General features: G+C 43.6%; 1 protein-coding gene across 1 annotated transcript; it reads right to left on the reverse strand.

The window, feature by feature from the left end:
* Nucleotides 1-426: 426 nt before the first annotated feature.
* Nucleotides 427-24511, reverse strand: LOC140898767 (C-type lectin domain family 12 member B). The gene is made up of 7 exons (XM_073313136.2): nt 23734-24511; nt 16926-17024; nt 16135-16278; nt 14337-14491; nt 13650-13765; nt 13157-13270; nt 427-2694 (listed from the first exon to the last, which is right to left on the reverse strand). The coding sequence occupies exons 1-7, from the start codon at nt 23822-23824 to the stop codon at nt 2688-2690; spliced, it is 726 nt and encodes a 241-aa protein (XP_073169237.1). The 5' UTR covers nt 23825-24511; the 3' UTR covers nt 427-2687.
* Nucleotides 24512-26999: the final 2488 nt, after the last annotated feature.

Below are 26999 nucleotides of genomic sequence, written 5' to 3' on the forward strand. Positions count from 1 at the left end.
TCTTTTTTATGTTTAAGATCCGCTAGGATTTCACCATTAAGCCAAGTTGGTCGCCTGCCATATTTACTATTCTTTCGACTCATCGGGATGGTTTGTCCCTGTAACCTCAACAGGGATTCCTTGAAATACAGCCAGCTCTCCTGGACTCCTTTCCCCTTCAAGTTAGTCCCCCAGGGGATCCTGGCCATCCGTTCCCTGAGGGAGTCGAAGTCTGCTTTCCTGAAGTCCAGGGTCCGTATCCTGCTGCTTACCTTTGTTCCCTGCGTCAGGATCCTGAACTCAACCAACTCATGGTCACTGCCTCCCAGATTCCCATCCACTTTTGCTTCCCCCACTAATTCTACCCGGTTTGTGAGCAGCAGGTCAAGAAAAGCACCCCCCCTAGTTGGCTCCTCTAGCACTTGCACCAGGAAATTGTCCCCTACACTTTCCAAAAACTTCCTGGATTGTCTATGCACCGCTGTATTGCTCTCCCAGCAGATATCAGGAAAATTAAAGTCACCCATGAGAATCAGGGCATGCGATCTAGTAGCTTCCGTGAGCTGCCGGAAGAAAGCCTCATCCACCTCATCCCCCTGGTCCGGTGGTCTATAGCAGACTCCCACCACTACATCACTCTTGTTGCACACACTTCTAAACTTAATCCAGAGACACTCAGGTTTTTCTGCAGTTTCGTACCGGAGCTCTGAGCAGTCATACTGCTCCCTTACATACAGCGCTACTCCCCCACCTTTTCTGCCCTGCCTGTCCTTCCTGAACAGTTTATAACCATCCATGACAGTACTCCAGTCATATGAGTTATCCCACCAAGTCTCTGTTATTCCGATCACGTCATAGTTCCTTGACATCACCAGGACCTCCAGTTCTCCCTGCTTGTTTCCAAGGCTTTGTGCATTTGTATATAAGCACTTGAGATAACCTGTTGATCGCCCCTCATTGCCAGTATGAGGCAGGAGCCCTCCCCTCACAGACATTCCTGCCTGTGCTTCCTCCCGGTATCCCGCTTTCCCACTTACCTCAGGGCTTTGGTCTCCTTCCCCCGGTGAACCTAGTTTAAAGCCCTCCTCACTAGGTTAGCCAGCCTGCTGGCAAAGATGCTCTTCCCTCTCTTCGTAAGATGGAGCCCGTCTCTACCCAGCACTCCTCCTTCATGGAACACCATCCCATGGTCAAAGAAACCAAAGCCTTCTCTCCGACACCATCTGCGTAGCCATTCGTTGACTTCCACGATTCGACGCTCCCTACCTAGGCCTTTTCCTTCCACGGGGAGGATGGACGAGAACACCACTTGCGCCTCCAACTCCTTTATTCTTCTTCCTAGAGCCACATAGTCCGCAGTGATCCGCTCAAGGTCATTCTTGGCAGTATCATTGGTGCCCACGTGGAGAAGCAGGAAGGGGTAGCGATCCGAGGGCTTGATGAGTCTCGGCAGTCTCTCCGTCACATCACGAATCTTAGCCCCTGGCAAGCAGCAGACTTCTCGGTTTTCCCGGTTTTCCTTAGAGTCGCCAGGAGGATGTATGAATGGAATGGAGTACATCTCATGTGACATGGCATGTATTTTCCTGTTGTTGTTTATTTGAGGAAGATGTGTACTGTCGTTCAGGTACATTGAACACTGGCCCATGGACTGGAACTGGCCCACTTGATGTATTTGGTGGCCTTTGTGGTATATTCAGATTCTGCAGAGTCTAACTTTATTTTTGAAATCAGGTTTCCAGACTCAAGTGTTGCAAAGAAACCCTTGAAAATTTGACCCACAGAGTGTAAATTGCCACAGCATGAGTGTTATGCATATGCCCTAATCCTTGAGATCCCCATATCTACTGGAAGTGGCTTTTTCAGAATTATAATTGTCATCACTAACAAAAAGTGTAAATGTATTCATGACAATGTTTGCAACTGCTGGACTGCACTTCTCTTCAGCATTGTTCACGTTACTTTCCTCTTCCTTTTATGATCCTGCTGTTTTGTTTGTGTAAACATTAATGAAAAGAGAATTGGGGCCCTGGGTTAAAGTTCATTTAATCAAGAAACAAATGTATTCAAGAGTAGATCATGTCAGTAAGAGCCCTGGGTTGGTGACCATACCAGGGTGACCTCTACTCTGTCTGATCTAGGGAGGGGGAGCGGACATCCGGAATCAAAGCTCCCATGGTGAAAGTCTCTTGCTACTACCCAACTCCAGCTGAAACTAGGGCCTGTTACATGGTGCACCCCAACTGGTCTCCCTCTTCACAAGAACACACAAGAGTTTTCTATTCTTCAGACAGAGGGTGCCCTGGAAGTAAAAGATACTACTTTTATTCAAATTTTTAAATGACACCTGACCAAAGATCAAAGCACATGTACTATACAGAAAAGGCCCTTAAACTGATTGATCCACATGCAGTAGTATAAAAATAACACAGGAGATAAAGCATGCAACATTTTAAAAAGAGTACAATACAAATAGTACAAAATTCAACTGAACTAAAATCTACATTTAAGACCCACCCCAACGTTTAACAGCGAGACACCACATTGGTCGACTCTGCCCCAGATACACCAGTGCAATGTCTGTGCAGAGGAGTCCTCGGCTGGATCTGCGAGGCAGTACATTTCAGAGAGGAGAGCCTTTCAGTGAGAATCCTGCAAACCTAGCTGAATGGATCTGGGGACTGTCAGCTCACATGTTACGCTCTACCTCACGCACTGGAATAAAACAAAGGAAAGGGTTGATCAGTACGGTGCAAAGCATCCAAATTAAAATGATCTTTTCAGATTCACTCACACTAACACTTTGAATTGAGCCTGGCAGCCAGTGCAGCCTCTTGAGCCCCGGGGGACTGTGCACGTTCCAGTCCAGAATCAGCATCATATAAGACAGTGGCAACTTTCTTCATTGCCTGACATTTCTGAGTGGCTTCAGGAGTAACCCCAAGAAACGTTCATCACAGAAATCCATTTATTATTCTTTTTGCCAATTACATGACTGCGAACATTATGATAACCCTAAAATTTTCAACTTGTTTTAAAATCCAGCCACAATATTTAACTCTTTTAGCCTGAGGCAGTGAGTTACAGAGATTTTCTATCCACTCTATTTACAGGGTCTTTCATTATGTCCTACAGTATTACAAGATGCAACCTAAAGATCTAATCATCTGAAAATGACCTATCAGAGTACTTTCTAAATCTTCATTTCTCACAAAATGTTTAAACATTCTTCATAATTCAAATCCCTCCAGAATCTTAAAGAGCTACATATGCATAATTTGGCTAAGTGATGACTGAATAGTAGGGATACTGCCACCTTCTACAGGTATGTACAGAAGGTCAGAGGAATGTGTTTAGGGTTGTTGGAGGGTTTAATAGATGTGTGAAAAACCTGAGGGAAATAGAAATGTTTAGGGTTAGTGATCAGGAAATTTTTGGCAGAATAGACTCCTGAATGAAAATGGTTGAAAACTCATCACCTGAGTTAAATCTGCAATAGACAAATATCTGTCAAATAGACAATGGGAGACAATCATATACTGGGCTTCCAGGGGATGAACAAGATGTGACCCTATAGTTCTTTCCATATCTCAGTTCAACAGCTTTATAATTTGTCAGGATTTGCAAGTTTCAATTTGGTATCCATTGCACATTTCAGAGCTGGATTAACAGACTTTGTGGATAGCACCCTATGTGTGTTCCCTAAGTAATGTAGTTTTTAACAGAGGTGTCCTAAAAACAATGCAAATGAAGACGCTGATTTGGACACTGACTACACACCTATTTAAATCACCATTTGAAAACTTTGAAGAACCAAAAAACTAACAATGCAGAGCAAACAGAGGATCTTCCCACGGCTGAAAAATAATAATTTCATACTGATAAACCACACTTCCCACTATTGATTGTCTTTAACCTCAGCTGGATGGCTGCCTTCTCACAGATCCAGATTTTTTTCTCTTGCAATTCTGATCAGCATAGACATATGCGGTAACAAACAGATATGCACAGTGTTTGGCAAGTTGGTAGATATAGATCCAAGAAACAAAGCACTGTTTCACTACATCGTGGCATGTTTGAGTTACACACATGGCCATTTCTAGACAGGGCCATCTCCACAAGAACTGTTCGAGTCCCTCTCAGTGAAACATGATTCTCCAAACTGTTGAAGAGCCTGGCAGGGCCAAGCCCTGAACCCTAGGACAATAGACCTGATTGTAAAGTGCTCACAGCCCTGCCAGCCCCCTGCATAGTGATGGAACCTCTGGAGGGAATCTGGGATGTGTCACCCAGATAGCAGTGAAGACACCAACATCTAGGTCATTGAACCCCAAACCAGTGTTTCTAGATACAGCCAGAGCTAAAAACCAATGTAAAGCAAACTCAAACTGGGACCTCTGAGCTAAATGTATGAACTTCTAGTGCATGAGGTAAAAGACACTTCTCTCTTAGCCAAGTCTGTAGCAGACTCATCGATCTCTAGCTGGCCTACCCAGCACTAGATGGGGACAGAATCATAGAATCACATAAGATTAGGGTTGGGAGAGACCTCAGGAGGTCATCTAGTCCAATCCCCTGCTCAAAGCAGATCCAACCCCTACTAAATCATCCCAGCAAGGGCTTTGTCAAGCCTGACCTTAAAAACCTCTAACGATAGAGATTTCAACACCTCCCTAGGTAACACATTCCAGTGCTTCACCACCCTCCTAGTGAAAGAGTTTCTCCTAATATCCAACCTACACCTCCACCACTGCAACTTGAGACCATTGCTCCTTGTTCTATCATCTGCCACCACTGAGAACAGCCTAGCTCCATCCTCTTTGGAACCCCCCTTCAGGTAATCGAAGGCTGATATGAAATCCCCCCTCACTCTCCTCTTCTGCAGACTAAAGAAGCCCATTTCCCTCAGCCTCTCCTCGTAAGTCAAGTGCCCCAGCCCCCTAATCATTTTCATTGCCCTCCACTGGACTCTCTCCAATTTGTCCACATACTTTCTGTAGTGGGAGACCCAAAATCAGATGTAATACTTCAGATGTGGCCTCACCAGTGCTGAATAGAGGGTGATAATCACTTCCCTTGATCTGCTGGCAATGCTCCTACTAATGCAGCCCAATATGCCGTTAGCCTTCTTGGCAACAAGGGCACACTGCTGACTCATATCCAGCTTCTCATCCACTGTAATCCGCAGGTCCTTTTCTGCAGAACTACTGCTTAGCCAGTCGGTCCCCAGCCTATAGCAATGCATGGGGTTCTTCCATCTTAAGTGCAGGATTCTGCATTTATCCTTGTTGAACCTCATCAGATTTCTTTTGGCCCAATACTCCAATTTGACTAGGTCACTCTGGACCCTACCCCTACCCTCCAGCATATCTACCTCTCCCCCCAGCTTAGTGTCATCCGTGAACTTGCTGAGGGTGGAATCCATCCCATCATCCAGATCATTAATGAAGATGTTGAACAAAATCGGCCCCAGGACCGACCCCTGGGGCAATCCACTTGATACCAGCTGCCAACTAGACATCAACCGATTGATCAGTACGCGCTGAGCCCGATGATCTAGCCAGCTTTCTATCCACCTTATAGTCCATTCATCCAATCCATACTTCTTTAACTTGCTGGCTAGAATACTGTGGGAGACAGTATCAAAAGCTTTGCTAAAGTCAAGGTAGATCACGTCCACCACTTTCCCCATATCCACAGAGCCAGTTATCTCATCATCGAAGGCAATCAGGTTGGTCAGGCATGACTTGCCCTTGGCAAATCCATGTTGACTGTTCCTGATCACCTTCCTCTTCTCCAAGTGCTTCAAAATGGATTCCTTGAGGACCTGTTCCATGATTTTTGTGGGAACTAAGGTAAGGCCGGTCTGTAGTTCCCCAGGTTCTCCTTCTTCCCTTTTTTGAAGATGGACCCTCTAGTTGCCTTTTTCCAGTCATCTGGGACCTCCCCTGATCGCCACAAGTTTTCAAAGATAATGGCCAATGGGTCTGCAATCACATCAGCCAACTCCCTCAGCAACCTCGATGCATTGCATCCAGCCCCAAGAACTGATTTGGTAACCGTGTTCAGGGAGTGCATGCCAGATTGGGTACCTCAGGTGAGTTCATGCAAAATATGAAATTGCAGAACTACTGTCGCTGAAAGAAGTCTCTGTACCAGATGGCTGGAAGGTAGCTACTGTAATGCCAGTCCTTAAAAAGGGCTCCAGAGGAGATCCTGGCAAGGTCCTCTCATGAATCAGTAACTGGTTAAAAGACAGGAGACAAAGGGTAGGAATGAATGGTCACTTTTCAGAATGGAGAGAGGTAAATAGTGGGGTCCCCCAGGGATCTGAACTGTGACCAATGCTGTTCAAAGTATTCATGAGTGATCTGGAAAAAGGAGTAAACAGTGAGGTGTCAACATTTGCAGACAAAAGAAGATTACTCAAGAGAGTTAAGTCCAAAGCAGACTGGGAAGAGTTACAAAGGGATCTCAAAAAAGTTTGTGACTGGGGTCTGAATGAGCTGTTGCCATCCAAGAAGGAGATTTGGGAATCATTCTGGATAGTTCTCTCAAAACTCCATATTAATGTTCAGCAGTGATAAAAATGGCTAACAGAATGTTAGGAGCTATTAGGAAAGGGATTGAAAATCAGACAGAAAATATCATGATGCCACTATATAAATAGATATATATCCATAGTCCATAGATTTCTGTGTCCAGTTCTGGTTTCCCCATTTAAAAAAGAATGTTGTGGAACTAGGGCTGTTGATTAATCACCGTTAACTCATGCAATTAACTCAAAAAAATTAAGCTTGATTTAAAAAATTAATTGTGATTAATAGCAGTTTTAATCACATGTTTAAACAATAGAATACCAATTGAAATTTATTAACTATTTTGGATGTTTTTCTACATTTTCAAATATATTCATTTCAGTTACAACACAGAATACAAAGTGTCCCGTGCTCACTTTATATCATTATTTTTATTACAAATATTTGCACTGTAAATATGATAAACAGAAGAAATAGTATTTTTCAATTCACCTCATATAAGTAGTGAAAGTGATCACTTTCATGAAAGTGCAATTTACAAAAGTAGATTTTTTTTGTTGTATAACTGCACTCAAAAACAAAACAATGTAAAACTTTAGCACCTACAAATCCACTCAGTCCTACTTCTTGTTCAGCCAATCGCTCAGACAAACAAGTTTGTTTCCATTTATGGGCTATAATGCTGCCTGCTTTTTATTTACAATGTCACCTGAAATTGAGAACAGGCATTCGCATGGCATTTTTATAGCCAGCATTGCAAGGTATTAACATGCCAGATATGCTCAATATTTGTATGCCCCTTCATGCTTTGGCCACCATTCCAGAGGACATGCTGATGACACTCATTAAAAAAATAATGCGTTAATTAAATTTGTGACTGAACTCCTTGGGGGAAAATTATATGTCTCCTGCTCTGTTTTTTACCCGCATTCTGCCGTATATTTCATATTATAGCAGTCTCGGATGATGACCCAGCACATGTTCATTTTAAGAACACTTTCATTGCAGATTTGACAAAATGCAAAGAAGGAACCGATGTTAGATTTCTATAGATAGCTACAGCACTTGAGCCAGGATTTAAGAATCTGAAGTGCCTTCCAAAATCTGAGAGGGACGAGGTGTGGAGCATGCTTTCAGAAGACTTAAAAGAGCAACACTCCAATGTGGAAACTACAGAACCTGAACCACCAAAAAAGAAAATCAAACTTCTGCTGGTGGCATCTGACTGAGATCATGAAAATGAACGTGCGTCGGTCGGCTCTGCTTTGGATCGTTATCGAGCAGAACCCATCATCAGCATGAATGCATGTTCCCTGGAATGGTGGTTGAAGCCTTGAAGGGACTTATGAATCTTTAGCGCATCTGGCATGTAAATATCTTGCAAAATCAGTTATGACAGTGCCATGCGAATGTCTGTTCTCATTTTCAGGGGATGTTGTAAACAAGAAGCAGGCAGCATTATCTCATGCAAATGTAACCAAACTTGTTTGTCTGAGTGATTGGCTGAACAAGAAATAGGACTGAGTGGACTTGTAGGCTTTTAAATATTACATTGTTTTATTTTTAATGCAATTTTTTGTACATATTTCTACATTTGTAGTTCAACTTTCATGATAAAGAGATTGCACTACAGTACTTGTATTAGGTGAATTGAAAAATACTATTTTGCTTTTACAGTGCAAATATTTGTAATAAAAATAAATATAAAGTGAACACTGTACACTTGGTATTCTGTGTTGTAATTGATATCAATATGTTTGAAAATGTAGAAAACATCCAAAATATTTTAATGGTTTTCTATTATTGTTTAATTGTGCAATTAATCATGATTAAATTTTTAATCATGCAATTAATTGAAATTACATTTTTAAATCACTTGACAGCCCTAAGTGGAACTGAAAAAGGTTTAGAGAAGGGTTTGACAGAATACACCACTGTATTCACACTGTACACACTATTGTAATAATCTTTGTACAAGTACGCCCTGTAAGGTATTACCTGAAAACCCATAATTTGCTGGTCAGTGTTGTCCTGGTAAAATATGTGTGGTACCATGGTATAGGAAGATTGTAAGATTCCCCCTGTAGGCTGTTATTAACACATGTTCAAAACCATGCAGCCTTGCCCAGGCAGAAGTTAGGTCTGTCCTGAACAAAGGAAGGATTGTGTGCTAGCGTTAATTTGCATTTAAGCAGGAAAGAGAGCAATCAAACTGGAAGGGGAGACAAAGGAAGTTCGAACAGGTGAAAAAACAGCAGGAAATATCCTTCCTTTGTCTCCTGAGTCTCAGCTGGAAATGTTTTTCAAGAAGGGGACTGAAAGTATAAAAAGGAGGAACAAACACCCTGTCAAGGTTCCTTCCTCACTCTGAACTCTAGGGTACAGATGTGGGGACCTGCATGAAAACCCCCTATGCTTACTTTTACCAGCTTAGGTTAAAACTTCCCCAAGATACAAATTAATTTTACCCTTTTGCCCCTGGACTTCCACTGCCACCACCAAACTTTATCTGGGTTCCTGAAAAAATGTAGTTTGGACACGTCTTTCCCCCCAAAATCCTCCCAACCCTTGCACCCCGCTTCCTGGAGAAGGTTTGGTAAAAATCCTCACCAATTTGCATAGGTGACCACAGGCCCAAACCCTTGGATCTTAGAACAATGAAAAAGCATTCAGTTTTCTTACAAGAAGACTTTTAATAGAAGTAAAAAGGAATCACCTCTGTAAAATCAGGATGGTAGATACCTTACAGGGTAATTAGATTCAAAACATAGAGAATCCCTCTAGGCAAAACCTTAAGTTACAAAAAAGACACACAGACAGGAATATTCATTCTATACAGCACAGCTATTTTCTCAGCCATTTAAAGAAATCATAATCTAACACATACCTAGCTAGATTACTTACTAAAAGTTCTAAGACTCCATTCCTGTTCTGTTCCCGGCCAAAGCATCATACAGACAGACACAGACCCTTTGTTTTTCTCCCTCCTCCCAGCTTTTGAAAGTATCTTGTCTCCTCATTGGTCATTTTGGTCAGGTTACCTTTAGCTTCTTAACCCTTTACAGGTGAGAGGATTTTTCCTCTGGCCAGGAGGAATTTTAAAGGGGTTTACCCTTCCCTTTATATTTATGACACACCCCAAGGGACTGCTCGCTCTCTCCCTGCCCATCACATTCTCAGCCCCGGAAGAGACAAAGGAAGCAGCCTTTCTGAGGAGGGGGTCTTGACCTGAAGAGTTTGGTCAGTAACATTGCTGGAAGGATGTGTTGAGAGATTTTGATTGAATCTAATATAGTTTGTTAAGTTAGTCACTAGTAAACATTTTATGTTTATTTTTCTGATAACCATTTCTGACTTTTAAGCCTCATTACTTCTGCTTCAAAAAAATCAATCTCTTTGTAGTTAATAAACTTGTTTGACAGTTTTTTCTAATCCAGTGTGATTAGCTTGAAGTGCTTGGATAACTATTTAAGATAATAAAATGGCATATTATTCCCTTAAAGCAGTGTTTCCGAAACTTGGGGTGCCGCTTGTTCAGGGAAAGCCCCTGGCGGGCTGAGCCGGTTTGTTTACCTGCTGCATCTGCAGGTTCAGCCGATCGCGGCTCCCACTGGCCGCGGTTTGCCACTTCAGGCCAATGGGGGCTGCGGGAAGTGGTGGCCGGTACGATTGGCCTGCAGGAATGAACCACAGCCACTGGGAGCTGCAATTGGCCGAACCTGCAGACACGGCAGGTAAACAAACCGGCCCGGCCTGCCAGGGGCTTTCCCTGAACAAGCGGCATCCCAAGTTTAATATATAAGACTTAATATATTTTAATATATAAGACTTAATATATATATAAGACTTAATATATTTTTACTGTCCAGGAGGGGGCTGGGAAATACAGTACATATATTTCTGGGGGAAATTTGAGACCGGGGGGGCAGGTGTTGGGGTCTGCGGTGGGGCGGCTGCCCCAGCCCCTCCGGAGAAGGGCTGGAACAGGCCGTAGAGGCTGCACAGACCAGCGGCCAATCAGCAAGGGCCTGTGGACAGACAATCAGGGCAGATTATGAGGCAGCCAATCAGGGCCAAGCTAGGTCCTATATAAAGGTGCCTAGCAGGGGTGGGATCAGTTTCTCCCTGACTAGCAGGGGAGGAGGACTGGCTCCTGAGCTAGGGAGTGAGCATCTTGGACAGAGCAATGCTGGGCAGGCTCGGGGGAGCAGGAGAGAGCTCCATCCCCATTACCTGCCAGGCTGCAGACCCTCCTACAAAGGGCTGAGAAGGTGTACAGGGCCAAAGGGGAACTGGCCCAGGGAAGAATAGGAGGACAAGAGGGGAACAAAGGAGGGCAGAAAGAGGCTGCCACTAGAGGGTCCCTGGCTCAGGACTCAGAGTAGTGGGCAGGCCTGGGTTGCCCCATCCCTCCCTTACACTGCACCTGGCCACCGAAGACAGTGGCCAGTACAGACTGCAACTTGCCCCTGAGGTAAGGGGCTTGACTTTGGGTTGTGGTTGTCCACTGAGGCAGGTGTGAGTCCCAAAAACTGCTGTTAATCTCCCTGGAAGGGGGTAAGTCTGGAGTAGTGGGCATTGCCGGAGGGCAATGTCCTGAAGCGAACGCTGCCAAGTGGGGAGCAATGCGGGACCCAGGGCAGCAGAACCCACAGCGGGCAAGAGGGTGCTCCAGGACTGGACAGAGCTAATTCCCGGAGCAACCAGTGGGAGGCGCCAGCGGCGGTGAGTCTTGACCCCATCACAGGGTCACTGCAGAATACCCAAAGCTGGTGAGAGCCAAGGGGTGGCTGGCTGGCTGCAGCACACACAGTGACTTACATGCTGGTGGCTGTTTATGAGCTGTGTAGGTTGGAGACTACAGCAGCAAGGTATTGTAAAGGGCACCCCAGGTTACACTGCAGAGGTGACACAGCCATCCACTAGTCTGAATTGTACCCCAGAATGTCACAAAGGGCACAAAGATGGTGAAGGGTACGGAACGGCTTCCATACCAGGAGAGACTAAAGATTTGGGTTGTTCATCCTAGAAAAGAGAGAAGTAAGGGGAAGAGGGATATAATTAAGGTTTTCAGCTAAGATTGAGCAGCAGGGCTAGGCACCTCCCTGCAGCCTGGACGTAGATGCCTGTCCCTGTGAGAAGGGAAGGGTTTGCACACACTTCTCCTCAGCATCTCCCATTGAACAGCTTAGGCGGTTCCCTGCCTAGGGTGCTGGCTTTTGTAAGCCCCATTACAAGGTTCCTGTCTCTTGATATATTTTGAATAAGAGTCTAGGAGCCTATCTCAGACTTCAGGAGTTGCAGTGGTTTTCTGGGCACCTCAAAGTTAGGTATGGCTCGGTGTCACAGCACCTAACTCCTTTTGTGCATCCCGGCCCTCAAGAATCTAATGTTCTGAAGCATCACACCATGCGCTTCTGTCATAAATATAAAGGGAAGGGTAACCACCTTTCTGTATACAGGGCTATAAAATCCCTCCTGGCCAGAGGCAGAACCCTTTTACCTATAAAGGGTTAAGAAGCAAAAATAACCTTGCTGGCATCTGACCCAAATGACCAATGAGAGGACAAGATACTTTCAAATCTGGAGCAGGGGGAACAAAGGGTTTGTCTGTCTGTGTGATGCTTTTTCCGGGAATAGATCAGGAATGGAGCCTCAGAAACTCTTAAGTTAGTGAGTACTCTAGCAAGAAATGTTAGATTTCCTTTTGTTTAATAGCTGGTAAAATAGCTGTGCTGAATGGAATGTATATTCCTGTTTTTGTGTCTTTTTGTAACTGTTTTGCCTAGAGGGATTCTCTAAGATTTTAATCTGATTAACCTGTAAGGTATTTACCATCCTGATTTTACAGAGGTGATGCTTTTACTTTTTCTTTAATTAAAATTCTTCTTTTAAGAAGCTGATTGCTTTTTCATTGTTCTTAAGATCCAAGGGTTTGGGTCTGTGTTCCCCTGTACAAATTGGTGAGGATTTTTATCAAGCCTTCTCCAGGAAACCGAGTGTAGGGCTTGGGGGGGCGGTATTTTGTGGGACGACGTCTCCAAGTGGGCTCTTTCTCTGTTCTTTGTTTAACACACTTGGTGGTGGCAGCATAGGGTTCAAGGACAAGGCAAAGTTTGTACCTTGGGGAAGTTTTTAACCTAAGCTATTAAGAGTAAGCTTAGAGGGTCTTTCATGCAGGTCCCCACATCTGTACTCTAGAGTTCAGAGTGGGGAAAGAACCTTGACAGCTTCTAATCACAAGATGTGACCGAAAAGGTCTTTATCTCTAATTTTTCTGGTTCATTGATATGCCAGAAGTTCCTAGTTTCAATTTGGCACCTGTTGCACATTTCAGAACTAGATTCCTAGATTTTTGGGTGTTATCAATAGTTATCGGGTGTAATACTTTTGTGCTGATCGTAGCTTATTTTTACTAGTTACTTTCTAAGAATCTTTCCAGTTAATGTTTCTTGATTTTCATCACTGAAACCTGTGGAGAAAAGAAGCAGAAAGTTCTGGCTTAGTGGCTAATAAAATGCCCATTAGAATCCCAGTTGTGAGAAGTCTGAAAAACAAAAATATGCACAAGAAAACAGAATCACTAGTATATGTTATCGCATACTGATGGAGCCAATTTCCGTTTGATGTTGCTGTACCTTAGTTTGACAGCTGCTTTCTCACAGATACAGAAGTACTTCTCTGTGCAGTAGTAACTATAAATTTTTTCTCTGTATAGGTATCCACAATTAGAGGATGAATACAAGTCAATCCTAGAAAATAAAGCATAATTTCATTATATCTTGACATTGGCACTCAGTGCATGTATTCAGGGCACTCTGTATTTGCCAGTTTCCCTGGGGTAAGTAATGTGCATGTACCCTACAACTGGTTCAGATTACTTTCCTCTACATGAAAGCTCATCTCTGCCAGCCAGTGCATTGTGAGGTCAGTGTCAATGCTCCACTGCTCCTTGCCCACTCCCTCCTCACCCACACAGGACAGGGATTAGCAGCCCTACAGAAGCTGCTATTGCCCCTGTGCTTCTAGTCACAACACAGACAGCGCAGGAAACTAAGTGGGCACCATCTGTCTCCTTTGCACAAGCACCCAGGACAGGCCTCAATTTGGTCCAAAATATTTATAACTTACCAATCTACTTTCTGTGTCAAAACAGCTGAGCCATCCGTCCAATACCAGCTGTTCTCTCCAGATTTATGTAAACCAATCCAGTAATATTGTGTATTCTCTCTTGGAAGTACATGGTTCTGTGAGGAAATCACCACATTATTTCCCAAAAGAAGCCAAGTTCTTATAGGAGATATGGGGTCTGGTGCCCTATTGTCCTGCACATTGTCTTGTTATTTACACCAGGATAAAATGGGTATAATACCTACCAGATCAGAATGCTGGCATTTGATGGCCACTTTATTCCAGTGTAAATGAAGACACAAATTTTAGGACCATGGTGAATCCAACTCTGTGGAAGTGTGGAAATCCTTCCCTTGAATCCCTCAAGGAACCCAGAAGACCAGGACAAATGTTATCCACAAAGCACTGATCCACCCTCCTCCTGAAATCAGCCAGAAGGCAGTACCCCCTGCAGAAAAACCATTGTTTGTAACTATAGCAGGATCTGAGAGACTTGTGTCTATTTTACTAATATCACCGGCAATAAGTTCCAAGTGTGACCAACAGATTTACTGTACTCTGCACTGTTCCACACTTTGTGGTTCCTGAGGCAACAGAGCTGTAGTAACCAAAATGCAATTTATCTTGGAGAGGCTTCTGAGAAATTAATTAAAGTTAAAATAAAACAGACTGGGAGAGGGACCATACCAGCTTACGTCTGTGTTTTAGCATGAGAAGGGTGGAATTCTGTAAGGAGCAGAACCTCTGGCTCTCTTCCCATGACCTCTTCTGCATTGATATGTAGAAGCAGGTGTCACCTCCCATCCATTGCCAGCTTGCAGGGCACAGTATACAACTGGGTCCTATGAAAGAGAAATTGTTTCTATTTCTCATCCTAAGCAGTTCAGTGGAGAATACAGGAGCTGAAGCCATGGGTTTGAGTGCGTATAGAAGTTGCAGAGTTGTAATGGATGTGACACTAATCCTCCTGGGACCAAACTGGAGAATCTCGCTAGCCTGTGTGAAATGAGTTGCTGAGTCTCAGTTCTGCTACAGTATGACTTGATCTCCATTGAGGAGTGGTGGATTTTTCATTGCTGAGAAATTTAAAACCCAGTTATTATCAGAAGTCACCAAGTCATGCTGCTACACATAATCTTACAAGTTCTGTTCGTCAGCATATGAGCAGTGTGTAGTCTTTGAAGAAATACTATGTTGTTAGTTTTGTGAGGGAGGCTCTTTTTGACAGAGCTGTTACAAGCAGCCAGAGAGTTTGCCATTTTCCTTAATCTCTGTAATTAGAGTCCATTCTTGGGGCAGGGCTATCTCCTGGAAACCAGGTATTAGTGTGTTGCCTCAGATTCCTGAAAGCGGGGATTGCTGCATGCTGTTTGTGACCACCTCTGTTCCAGGGTGTATATAGTATAAACCAAGCAATTGCACTGAGGGAATACGCAGACTTTTTGTCATAGATTTCTCATCCAAAAGGAAACTTACCCCACTTCTCCAGGGTTCTAGGCACCACAATCAAACACTCTGATGACATTTTCACTCCTGCTTATTTTTTTACTGGTTTGATATCCAACTGCCCAGTTCCACCCTGGAGGTTCCATAGCAAATTCACTATAAGGGCGTTGCTGAATAGAGCTAAGTAAATAACTGGGTGGCTGGGGGGTGGGGGGTGGGTTGCTCAGCATCTGAAGGGGAAAAAAATCTTTAAAAAAAAGTTCAGTAAGTTTCAAATCAGTTCAGAACTCTTTCTCGCTGAAACAAATTCATGTGGGTCAAATGAAACAATTTCAAAATGAAAGTTTATTTAGAAACTAAATGTTGAAATGGTTCATTTCAAAAATGTCAAAATGAAGCATTTTGAGTTAGTTGATTTTTTTCCTTATTTTTTATTTGGCGGAATTCTATCCAAATTCAGAAATAATTTTGCTCACCACTTTGGACATTTACTATTCACTAAAAAAACATTGCCTAGCTCAATGCTGAGTCACACAAAGTACTCTTGCTTCCCCACTGACTGAACATACTGCTTCTTTTGCAATTCATTATCCTGTCCCAGTCCCAGAGGTACTGAATGAAAATTGAACCTTAGTCCTCCACACTGTTCTGCAGACCACTAAGCAACATCTCGGGTGACAGTTACCATCTGATGCTGTACTGTGGCCCATGTGAAATCAGTTGGTTAGCAAAAATCCAGTTACTAGGAGGTAGGTCACATCACATCACAAAAGCACCACAATAACTAACATTAATTATTTGCTTTCTTAGCAATTTCAACACACAAGAAGAGGATCGAATGGATCATGAAGGAGGAATTCGCTTATCTCACCTCTCCACTAACTGCATACACTTAGTTGTGGTCCCTTTCAATGCAAGGGCAGAGTTAATTTAATAGGGATGTTATGAGAAGCAGATGGGGGAATTGTATAACCTTTGCCCAACCTTATCTATTCTGGAATAAAGGATAGGAGTCCATTTGCATAACAATCCTAATTACCATTATTCTCATTATTTTCCTCTCCTTTAAGACACAAATGATCTTTCATATCTTGCATTCTTTTTGAAAAATTTGTTTGCAGAGTTTCCTGGTTCCTCATGAGGCTCCCAATTTGTTTCTGGAAGTTATTGGAAACCTGAAAAACTGAAATTCACAAAAGCATTTTCCATTCTGACCATTTACAAATCAAAATTATTCCTGTCTCTCTCCTCTTAATTTTAGTGATTCCGTCCATCTGGTTTAAATGTTGTGCCTCATTTCATGTCGTAATGATTAGAAGTGACATCACAGATTTAGTGTAATTTTTTTCTACTAAAAACAATATAAAATGAGCTGGTTTGTTAATGGGGTACAGAGCCTTTCACCTTTTTGTCACCAATGTTTATCCAATGCAGGTCAGTATTAACCAAAAGGCATGCCTCCTGAGAAGTGTACAGTATGAAATGAGTTAGTGGATGTCACTCCAGTTCCTAATGGGACAGGTTTCCACAGCACAAAAACCACCACCATAACTGGCACAAGAAGGCTTCTCTTTGGCAATTTAAGCAGAGAGGCCAAGGAGTGAATGGGCTACACAGATTGTCACTTGTAGCATTAATACTACTCTGGAGCAGGGCCAAGGTTAAAGTACATTAATTGGTGAGAGTGTGTCTGGGAAACTTGCATTATCACTGCCCCCGCTGTACCTTTGAACCAGTTAAATCATCAACTTCAGACTAGAAAGGATGGATATCAATCTGGCATCTTTTACAAGCACCAAATGAATGAATAAATAAAATATTGATACTTACACACAATCCCAAGGGCTAACATCCCTAGCAGCAATGCCAAGCACAGTATGAGGAAAGTCAAGGCAGCCAGACGCCATGTGGAGGATGAGGAGGGGAGCCCTGGAGGAACAGCAGAATAAAGTCCAGACCAGTAATATTATTTATATATATATTGACCCTCTTAAAGCACTAAGTGTGTGTGTGAAATGAAATGAAAATTGGGAATCATTTAACACTTCTCTAGATGCCCAAAAAGTCACAATCCCACAAAGAAGGCTGTGCTGGTTAAAAAACCAGTCTGGATTATAAGACAATTGAAGGCAGCTGTAAAATATTATATCGAAGGAAACACGCTGTGAGAAAAGGCTCTTAGCCTCTACGTGCTATTCAAAACTCCCGCCAAAGAGGGACAGCCTTTTGATGAGAAGGAATTCAAAGCCAGCCAAGGTTGGCTTAACAGTTTTAGGAACTGCTTCAACCTCAAAAACGTGCAGACTACTGGTGAAGCTGCATCTGTCAATGAAGAGGCAGCAAAAGCTTACCCTGAACAATTAAAGAAATATAATATATACACACACACACAAAATGGAATAAAGGGGAAGTTGATAGTAATGAATATAAATCATTGTGAAATAATGTATCCCTGTGTTCACACCCTACACACTATTGTAATAAGGTTTATACAAAGTATGCCTTTTCAGATTGTGATGGGTTGGACCCCCCTTCTGAGATGCCACCTGTTGTGTTGGGGTCCCACTGAGCCCACTCATTCTACCAGCCTGGGCTGCCTCACCCTGTCCTGCTACACGCACAGGTAGGGGACACACCCAGGTGTAGAATCACAGCGTCTGCAATCAGCTCTGTGTGGGAAGACTCAGCTCAGGGAATTTACCATAGGGTACAGCAGCAAAGCATTGTAAAGGGCAACCCAGGTTAGAGGGCAGGAGCGAAACAGCTACTCATTAGTCTGGATTCTACACTGAGTATGTCACAATCAGAAGTTAGGAATTGCAGGAAATTGATAATGGATTATAAGGTGGATAGAAATCTGGGTAGATCATCGGGATCGATAGGTAGTGATCAACGGCTCGATGTCTAGTTGGCAGCTGTATCAAGTGGAGAGCCCCACAGGTCAGTCCTTGGCCTGGTTTTGTTCAACATCTTCATTAATGATCTGGATGATGGGATGGATTCCACCCTCAGCAAGTTCATGGATGACACTAAGCTGGGGGGAGAAATAGATACACTGGAGGGTAGGAATAGGGTCCAGAGTGACCTAGCTAAATTGGAGGATTGGGCCAAAAGAAAACTGATGATGTTCAACAAGGACAAGTGCAGAGTCCTGCACTTAGGATGAAAGAATCTCATGCACTACTAGAGGCTGGAGACCGACTAGCTAAGCAGCAGTTCTGCAGAAAAGGACCTGGAGATTACAGTGGACGAGAGGCTGGATATGAGTCAGAAGTGTGCCCTTGTTGCCAAGAAGGCTAACGGCATATTGGGTTGCATTAGTAGGAGCATTGCCAGCAGATCGAGGGAAGTGATTATCACCATCTATTCAGCACTGGTGAGGCCACATCTGAAGTATTACATCCAGTTTTGGGCCCCCCACTACAGAAAGGATGTGGACAAATTGGAGAGAGTCCAGCGGAGGGCAAAGAAAATTATGAGGGGGCTGGGGCACATGACTTACGAGGAGAGGCCGAGGGAACTGGGCTTAGGTAGTCTGCAGAAGAGAAGAATGAGGGGGAATTTGATAGCAGACTTCAATTACCTAAAGGGGAGTTCCAAAGGGGATGGAGCTAGGCTGTTCTCAGTGGTGGCAGATGACAGAACAATGAGCAATGGTCTCAAGTAGCAGTGGGGGAGGTCTAGGTTGGATATCAGGAAACACTATTTCACAAGGAGGGTGGTGAAGCACCGGAATGGGTTACCTAGAGAGGTGATGGAATCTCCATCCGTAGAGGTTTTTAAGGCCCGGCTTGACAAAACCCTGGCTGGGATGATTTATTTGGAGTTGGTCCTGCTTTGAGCAGGGGATTGGACTAGATGACCTCCTGAGGTCTCTTCCAACCCTAATCTTCTATGATTCTATGAAGCCATGGGACGGAAGTAGAAATCTGTGGCAGCAGAGTTAAGGACAGTGAGAAGGAATTTTTTAAATATATTAGGAACAAAATGAATCCTGACAATGGTATGGGTCCATTGCAAGATGGAAATGGTAGAATTATCAATAATAATGCAGAAAAGGCAGAAGTGTTCAATAAATATTTGTGTTCTGTGTTTGGGGAAGAAAACAGATGATGCAGTCTCATCATATGGTGGTAATAGCACTCTTTCTATTCCACTTGTATCTCTGAAGATTGTTAAACAAGCTACTAAAGTTAGAACATTTTAAAATCAGCAGGTCCAGATAATTTGTATTCAAGAGTTTTAAAAAAGCTGGCTGAGGAGCTTGCTGGACCATTAATGTTAATTTTCAATAAGTCTCGGAGTAATGAGGAAGTTCCAGAAAAGTGGAAGAAAGCTAATGCTATGCCAACTTTTAAAAAAAGTAAACAGGATGACCCAGATAATTATAAACCTATCAGCCTACCATCAATTCTTGACAAGATAATGGAGTATCTGATATGGAACTCGATAAATAATGAACTAAAGGACATTAATATAATTAATGCAAATCAGCATGCATTTATGGAAAATAGATCTGGTCAAACTAACTTGATTTTTTTTATGAGATTGCAAGTTCGGTTGATAAAAATAATAGGATTGATATAATGTACTTTGCCTTCTGTAAGGCATTTGACACGGTGCCGCATGACATTTTGTTAAAAAAACTAGAATGCTATAACATTAACATGACACACATTAAATGGATTAACAACTAGGTAACAAATAGGTCTCAAAATGTAACTATATAGCATTTTTATCAATGACCTGGAGGAAAACATAAAATCATCATTGATGAAGTTTGCAGACGATACAAAAATTTGGGGAGTGGTAAATAATGAAAAGGGCGGGTCACTGATTCAGAATGATCTCGATAGCTTAGTAAACTGGGCACCAAGCAAACAATATGTGTTTTAATATGGCTAAATGTATCATCTGGGAACAAAGAATGCAGACCATACTTTGATGATGAGGGACTCTGACCTGGGAAGCAGTAACTCTGAAAAAAGTTTGGGAGTGGTGGCGGATGATCAGCTGAACACAACCTACCAGTGTGATTCTGTGGCGAAAAGAGCTAATGCAACCCTGGGATCATAAACAGGGGAATCTTGAGTAGGAGTAGGGAGGTTTCAAACCCTTTTGGAGACAACCAAGATGTTACAACTCAATTTTATGAACTCTTTGATTGGATAATATGCACTTGAACCAGATCCTCAGCTGGGGTAAATTGGAATGATCTACTGAAGTCAGAATAGCGACACCAAGTTTTGATCAGTTCTAGCTACAAATGAGTTAACTTCCCAATTAATTACAATCCAGTTCCAATTTGGAGTGTGTATGGGACAGTAACTGTGTACCCAGTTCATATTAACATTTTGCATAAGTCCAAGGCTGGAGCACAGACAGAAGACCCTGTTAAATCCAGGTTAGTTCCCATTTTCTCTTCAAAATAGAATGCTGTTTTAACCAGTCTTGTAAATGGGCCTCCCTACATGGTTGTTTTTGTAATGTAGACAGGCCCATGACCCACATGCTCTCAGAGAGAGGCTGGTCCTCTGAAAAAAGGCATCATGCTGTAGTGGAAAGAAACAAAAGGACTTTCTGAAACATAACAGTTTTCATCTTACTTAGCCAATATCCCGTGAAATTAACTGCAAGCGTGTTTTTAGTCTAGCTGTATTTCTAGTCTCCTTATTGAACCAGGTCCCTGCCACCGTGGTTTGCCTGCTTTATGTTGCTCCGGCAATGTAAAACAGGAAGAAAGTCTACTTAGCCATCTACATGGGAATCCACCATGATAGGGAAATTCCTAGCTGGAGTAGCCAACTTCATACCACCTGGCCATAACATAAAGCGGGTGTCTAGGACATGGCTAGGAAGGCGACATGGTGAGAATGCCCCTGCACTCCAGTGACCATCACTTGTGAAGGAGCCCCGTGGACACTGTTGCAGCCAGGCCTGAGGCTGCTCTAAATTATGCTGAGGGAGGGGTCAGCCTGTAAGTGTGTGTCTTCGTCTCTAGGGCACACCTGATGCCTAGATGCAGCATTGCAGAGCTCTATGACTCTCATACCACCTCTGGTGACTACTTATTTGGCTACAATGGCCAGTCCCAGCCAATGTATTCTCCCTACCCCCTGTCTGTGTCTTCTGTAGCTCAGCCCTCTAGCCAGGTCACATAAGAGTTCAGCTTCTTCCAGAGTAGCACAAACAACATCAAACAGATCCTTAAACTAATAGTCCTTCTGCTTCTCTCAACTTCTCTGTAGTTCCCTTGTTTGCCTTTGCACAGGGCTTTTCTTGCAGGTGCCTAACCTGCCTCTGTATTGTTCTTCTGCCATTGTACCCTGTCTGTTAAATCTTATCCCATCACTTCTCTCTGCCAGAGAGACCTGCCTCCTCGCCACTCTCTTCCCCTAAGTGAGATCCCTCAATCTACTTATAAGGCCCAGCTTCACCTACTCTGGCTAGTAGGCAACTAGTTAATCACCCTCAGGTGTGGAGCTGAGTAATTGGGGGTACTTTCCCTTACCTTGCAGATGATGGGGGTTAAGCCCCATCATACAGCCTCAGTTGGCCTCATGATTAGCAAAGGTGGTGTAAACTCCCTTTTATCTGCTTCCCCCTTAGCTGCACTGAATGGAGCTTTGGCACAGCTGAGGATATGGCACCTTTTGTTTACTTTTGCCATTTTTCTTTTTACTCTCTATCCAAGGCAAAATAAACATTGCTTATGTTAAAGATACCTATGGCTCCGCTTCTCCTCCCACTGCACTGGTGCAAATCAAGGTTAACTCCACTGAATTCAATGACTGCCTGAAAGACAGTCAAGTTTCTGGAAGTGGTTATGTTAGGTGTTGGACTGCTTTTCCTGGGCACGCTGACGAGAAGGAAGTTCACTTTAAATCTCAGAGGAGGCTGGGTCGGGAATGAGGGAACAAACCCAAAGAGTTGCAAAGCCATCCTCAAAAGTTGCTGCAAAGAAGCTGGCTGCAGCCAGCGTGTGTCCAGAGAGCACTGAAAGATCTGTGTGCCTGCTTACAACATCTTCCAGGAGCCAGACTATTAAATCTTCCTTTAAAGCTTTTGACATTGGTCAGTATCAGAAACAGGATTTCTTTTTCTTTCTCTTTCTCTTTCCAGCCTAGGTTCTGGGCACTTAACAATACTTAGATGCCCCAGATCCTTCCCTGTGCTGTGACTAAGGTGACCAGATAGCAAGTGTGAAAAATTGGGAAGAGGAGAGGGGAAATGGGGGTGGGCGGGGGCGTGTAATAAAGTCCTATCTAAGACAAAACCCCTAATAATCCGGACAATCCAGATAAAATCGGGGCATCTGGTCACCCTAGCTGTGACCCCTATGCACAGCACCCTTGGGACACAGTGACAAAGCTGGCCCAGGAGGATCATATCAGTGCAGTAGCTGTGCTGTCAACTCCCCTCCCTATGGCTGGTGTAAAGTGGTGGCTCTGAAAAAGAAGGCACAGTTAGGGCTTCCCTGAACTCTGGAGATCCCCAACTGCTGTAATAACCACTTATGGTCACTAGCAGCAGACACAAGTTGGAGCAGCCTTCAGAATGCTCTAATTTATACCAGAGGACTAGCCTGTACGTAAAGACAAAATAACCTAACACCTTCCCTAACGAGGTATAGCCCCAAATTGGAGCCTAAAGGCATCACAACTGGCGCTCTCAGAAATTTAAGCAAAAAAAGGGAATGTGGTTTTCAGTTTGATTCACTTGAGGACTGCGGTTTCCTTAGCTGAATGCAAATCCTGCTGCAGAGGACAGGATGGGGCTGTGAGGTCTGAACTGGTCAGGGAGCCAGAGAAAACAAAAGACCAGGTTTGTGAGTGTTTTACTTACATAATCTCTCATTCATTGTTTCAGGAAAAGGTTCCATGAATCAGGTTTGTTTTTTGAGGAATGTTTTTCTTACACTTACTAATGTGCTCTTGGTGTATTTTTTTTAAAGTGACCTATGACAATTTCAAGTGTTTTCCCCTTCTCTGGCTGTGTTTACCCTCTCACATGGAGATGCCACAAATGCTCCATACCCTGAAAGCAAGTTATCATTTGTCACCAAATGTTACCACCTCCCATGAGAAAGAAGCAACCTGGAGTCGGTCCTACATGAAAGAGAACAAAGATTCTCGTTTCCCCATGGAACAGAATTTGGCAACTGTAAAATCTTAACCTAGGGCCACATCATCCCATGGATGATTCTATAGAAATCCCCACTGAATTCATTATGAACTGATGGCACAATATGTCCTCAAGACTGTCAGACTCTACTCTAGAGCCTGATCCTCAAACACTTACTACCTTTCACACTGCTCACTCCCATGGGTAGTCCTATTAAAGTCAATAGGACTACTCACGGTAGTAAGTACTACTTTCAGCAATTGATGTTTGCAGGAGTGGGTCCCTATATAGTAAAATGGTATGGGGAGGGACATCTCCCTCCATGGTTTGAACAGCACCGTGCATGCCTCTGCAGTAATCACAATAAAACAGGAGAAATTCACCACTGGTGTGACTCTACTGAGAAGGAGGGAGTTAAAGGAGTGAATTTGGTCCATTCTGCCTAAGATTAGGTTAGAGCACTTCCCAGCCCAGCTACTTTAAGCACAACTAAAAAGCCCCATAGAGATCGTACCTTTTTCCACAGGAGCGTCAGGCTTTGGGATATTTTCCAGTGCATAAGATTTATTAAATTCCAGATCCGCATATGTTATTTCTTCTGTCATAGCTGGTGAAGACGGAAGCTTATATTTCAACTAAAAAAAATATAGCACGTTTCAGGTTCTGCAGCTGTTGAGTGAGGGAAAAGATCTGCTGTTTTAGAGAGGGCTCCTTTTCAGTGCATTGGTAGATACAAATGAGGCAACAGAGCAGTCCAGAACTTCCTATAAGAGGATGTCACAAAGAAAAATGTTCCCTTTTGACCAAGAAATTGTCTCTCTCTCTTTCTTCCTCTTCCCTTCTCGCCTATCTGCTTATTTCTCACTTATTTCTCTTTGCAATGGCTGAAGAAAACACAGTCCTGTCTGTGTAAATTCTGTGGTTTTGGTTTTTAAAGAGGTAACTTGTTTCTGGAGAACTGCAAATTCAGGACTTGCATGCAGGAATGAATACAAGCTTTTCACAGCATCATAGTCATGTTCTTTTGCCCTTGCTAGCTGCAACTCCAATTGTTCTTTGGCCTTTGTGATTACACCCCTGCATGCTCGAGCAATATTTTTATACTCCTCCCTAGTCATCTGTCCAAGTTTCCACTTCTTGTAAGTTTCTTTTTTGTGTTTAATCTCACTGAAGATTGCTCTGTTAAGCCAAGCTGGTTGCCAGTCATATTTGCTATTCTTTCTGCACATTGGGGTGGTTTGTTCCTGCGCCCTCAATAAGGCTTCTTTAAAATACAGCTAACTCTCGTGGACTCCTTTCTCCTCGTATTAGCTTCCCAGGAGATCCTGCCCATCAGTTCTTTGCAGGAGTCAAAATCAGCTTTTCTGAAGTCCAGGGTCTGTATTCAGCTGCTCTCCTTTCTTCCTTTTGTCAGGATCCTGAACTCAACCATCTCATGGTCACTGCTGCCCAGGTTGCCACCCACTTCTACTTCCCCTACTAATTCTTCCCTGTTTGTGAGCAGCAGGTCAAGAGGAGCTCGGCCCCTAATTGGTTCCTCCATCACTTGTACCAGTTCTCACCAACACTCCCCAAAAGCTTCCTGGATTGTGCACTGCTGTATTGCTCTCCAAGCAGATGTCAGGGTGATTAAAGTCCCCCATTAATACCAGGGCCTGTGACCTGGAAACTTCTGTTACTTGTCTGAAGAAAGCCTCGCTTACCTCATCCTCCTGATCCGGTGGTCTATAGCAGATGCCCACCATGACATCACCCTTGTTGCTCTCGCCTCTAAACTTAACCCAAAGACTCTCAACAGGCTTTTCTACAGTTTCATACTGGAGCTCTGAGCAATCATACTGCTCTCTTATATACAGTGCAACTCCTCCACCTTTTCTGCCTCGCCTGTCCTTCCTGAACAGCTTATACCCATCCATGACAGTGCTCCAGTCATGTGAGTTACCCCAACAAGTCTCTGTTATTCCAATCACATCATAGTTCCTTGACTCTGCCAGGACTTCTAATTCTTCCTGCTTGTTTCCCAGGCTTCTTGCTTTCATGTACAGGCACCTAAGATAAGTAGCTGATTGCCCTACTTTCTCAGTATGAATCAGGAGGGCTCCCCTGTTGCACCCTCCTCCTTTTGTTTCCTCCCACTTCCACACTTACCTCAGGGCTTAGGTCTCTATCCCATGGTGAACCTAATATAAAGTCCTCCTCGCTAGATTGACAAGCTTGCCTGCGAAGATGCTCTTCCCTCTCTTCATTAAGTGGATCCCATCTCTTCCTTGCAATCCTTCTTCCTGGAACAACATCTCATGGTCAAAGAATCCAAAACCCTCTCTCCGAAACCAGTTCTGTAACCAAGCATTTACTTCTACAATTCGATGGTCCCTACTGGGCCTTTTCCTTCAACAGGAAAGATGGACGAGAACACGACTTACAACTCAAAGTTGGCACCCTGACAGTAGGATTGTCTGGTTATGTAGACTCCCTCCTCAGGCCCTACGCTACCAGCACTCCCAGCTATCTTCGAGACACCACTGACTTCCTAAGGAAACTACAATCCATTGGTGATCTTCCTGAAAATACCATCCTGGCCACTATGGATGTAGAAGCCCTCTACACCAACATTCCACACAAAGATGGACTACAAGCCGTCAGGAACACTATCCCCGATAATGTCACAACAAACCTGGTGGCTGAACTTTGTGACTTTGTCCTCACCCATAACTATTTCACATTTGGGGACAATGTATACCTTCAAATCAGTGGCACTGCTATGGGTACCAGCATGGCCTCACGGTATGCCAACATTTTTATGGCTGACTTAGAATAACGCTTCCTCAGCTCTCGTCCCCTAATGCCCCTACTCTACTTGCGCTATATTGATTACATCTTCATCATCTGGACCCAGGGAAAAGAAGCCCTTGAGGAATTCCACCATGATTTCAACAATTTCCATCCCACCATCAACCTCAGTCTGGTCCAGTCCACACAAGAGATCCACTTCCTGGACACTACGGTGCTAATAAGCGATGGTCACATAAACACAACCCTATACCGGAAACCTACTGACCGCTATTCCTACCTACATGCCTCCAGCTTTCACCCAGACCACACCACATGATCCATTGTCTACAGCCAAGCTCTACGATACAACCGCATTTGCTCCAACCCCTCAGACAGAGACAAACACCTACAAGATCTCTATCAAGCATTCTTACAACTACAATACCCACCTGCTGAAGTGAAGAAACAGATTGACAGAGCCAGAAGAGTACCCAAAAGTCACCTACTGCAGGACAGGCCCAACAAAGAAAATAACAGAACGCCACTAGCCGTCACCTTCAGCCCCCAACTAAAACCTCTCCAACGCATTATCAAGGATGTACAACCTATCCTGAAGGATGACCCATCACTCTCACAAATCTTGGGAGACAGGCCAGTCCTTGCCTACAGACAGCCCCCCCAAACTGAAGCGAATACTCACCAGCAACCACATACCACACGACAGAACCACTAACCCAGGAACCTGTCCTTGCAACAAAGCCCGTTGCCAACTGTGCCCACATATCTATTCAGGGGACACCATCACAGGGCCTAATAACATCAGCCACACTATCAGAGGCTCGTTCACCTGTACATCTACCAATGTGATATATGCCATCATGTGCAAGCAATGCCCCTCTGCCATGTACATTGGTCAAACTGGACAGTCTCTACGTAAAAGAATAAATGGACACAAATCAGATGTCAAGAATTATAACATTCAAAAACCAGTCGGAGAACACTTCAATC

Source organism: Lepidochelys kempii, chromosome 1, assembly GCF_965140285.1.
Source record: "Lepidochelys kempii isolate rLepKem1 chromosome 1, rLepKem1.hap1, whole genome shotgun sequence".
In the NCBI taxonomy this organism is placed as follows: Eukaryota; Metazoa; Chordata; order Testudines; family Cheloniidae; genus Lepidochelys; species Lepidochelys kempii.

Bases quoted from the DNA above. Each gene is read 5' to 3' on its own strand.
- LOC140898767 (XM_073313136.2), bottom strand. From the start codon at position 23,824: ATGACAGAAGAAATAACATATGCGGATCTGGAATTTAATAAATCTTAT. The intron at 16,279-16,925 runs GTAAGTATCAAT...TGTGAATTTCAG, and splicing joins GTTAGCCCTTGGGATTGTGT to TTTTTCAGGTTTCCAATAAC. The intron at 13,766-14,336 runs GTATGGTCCCTC...ATTTCCTCACAG, and splicing joins TAAAACACAGACGTAAGCTG to AACCATGTACTTCCAAGAGA.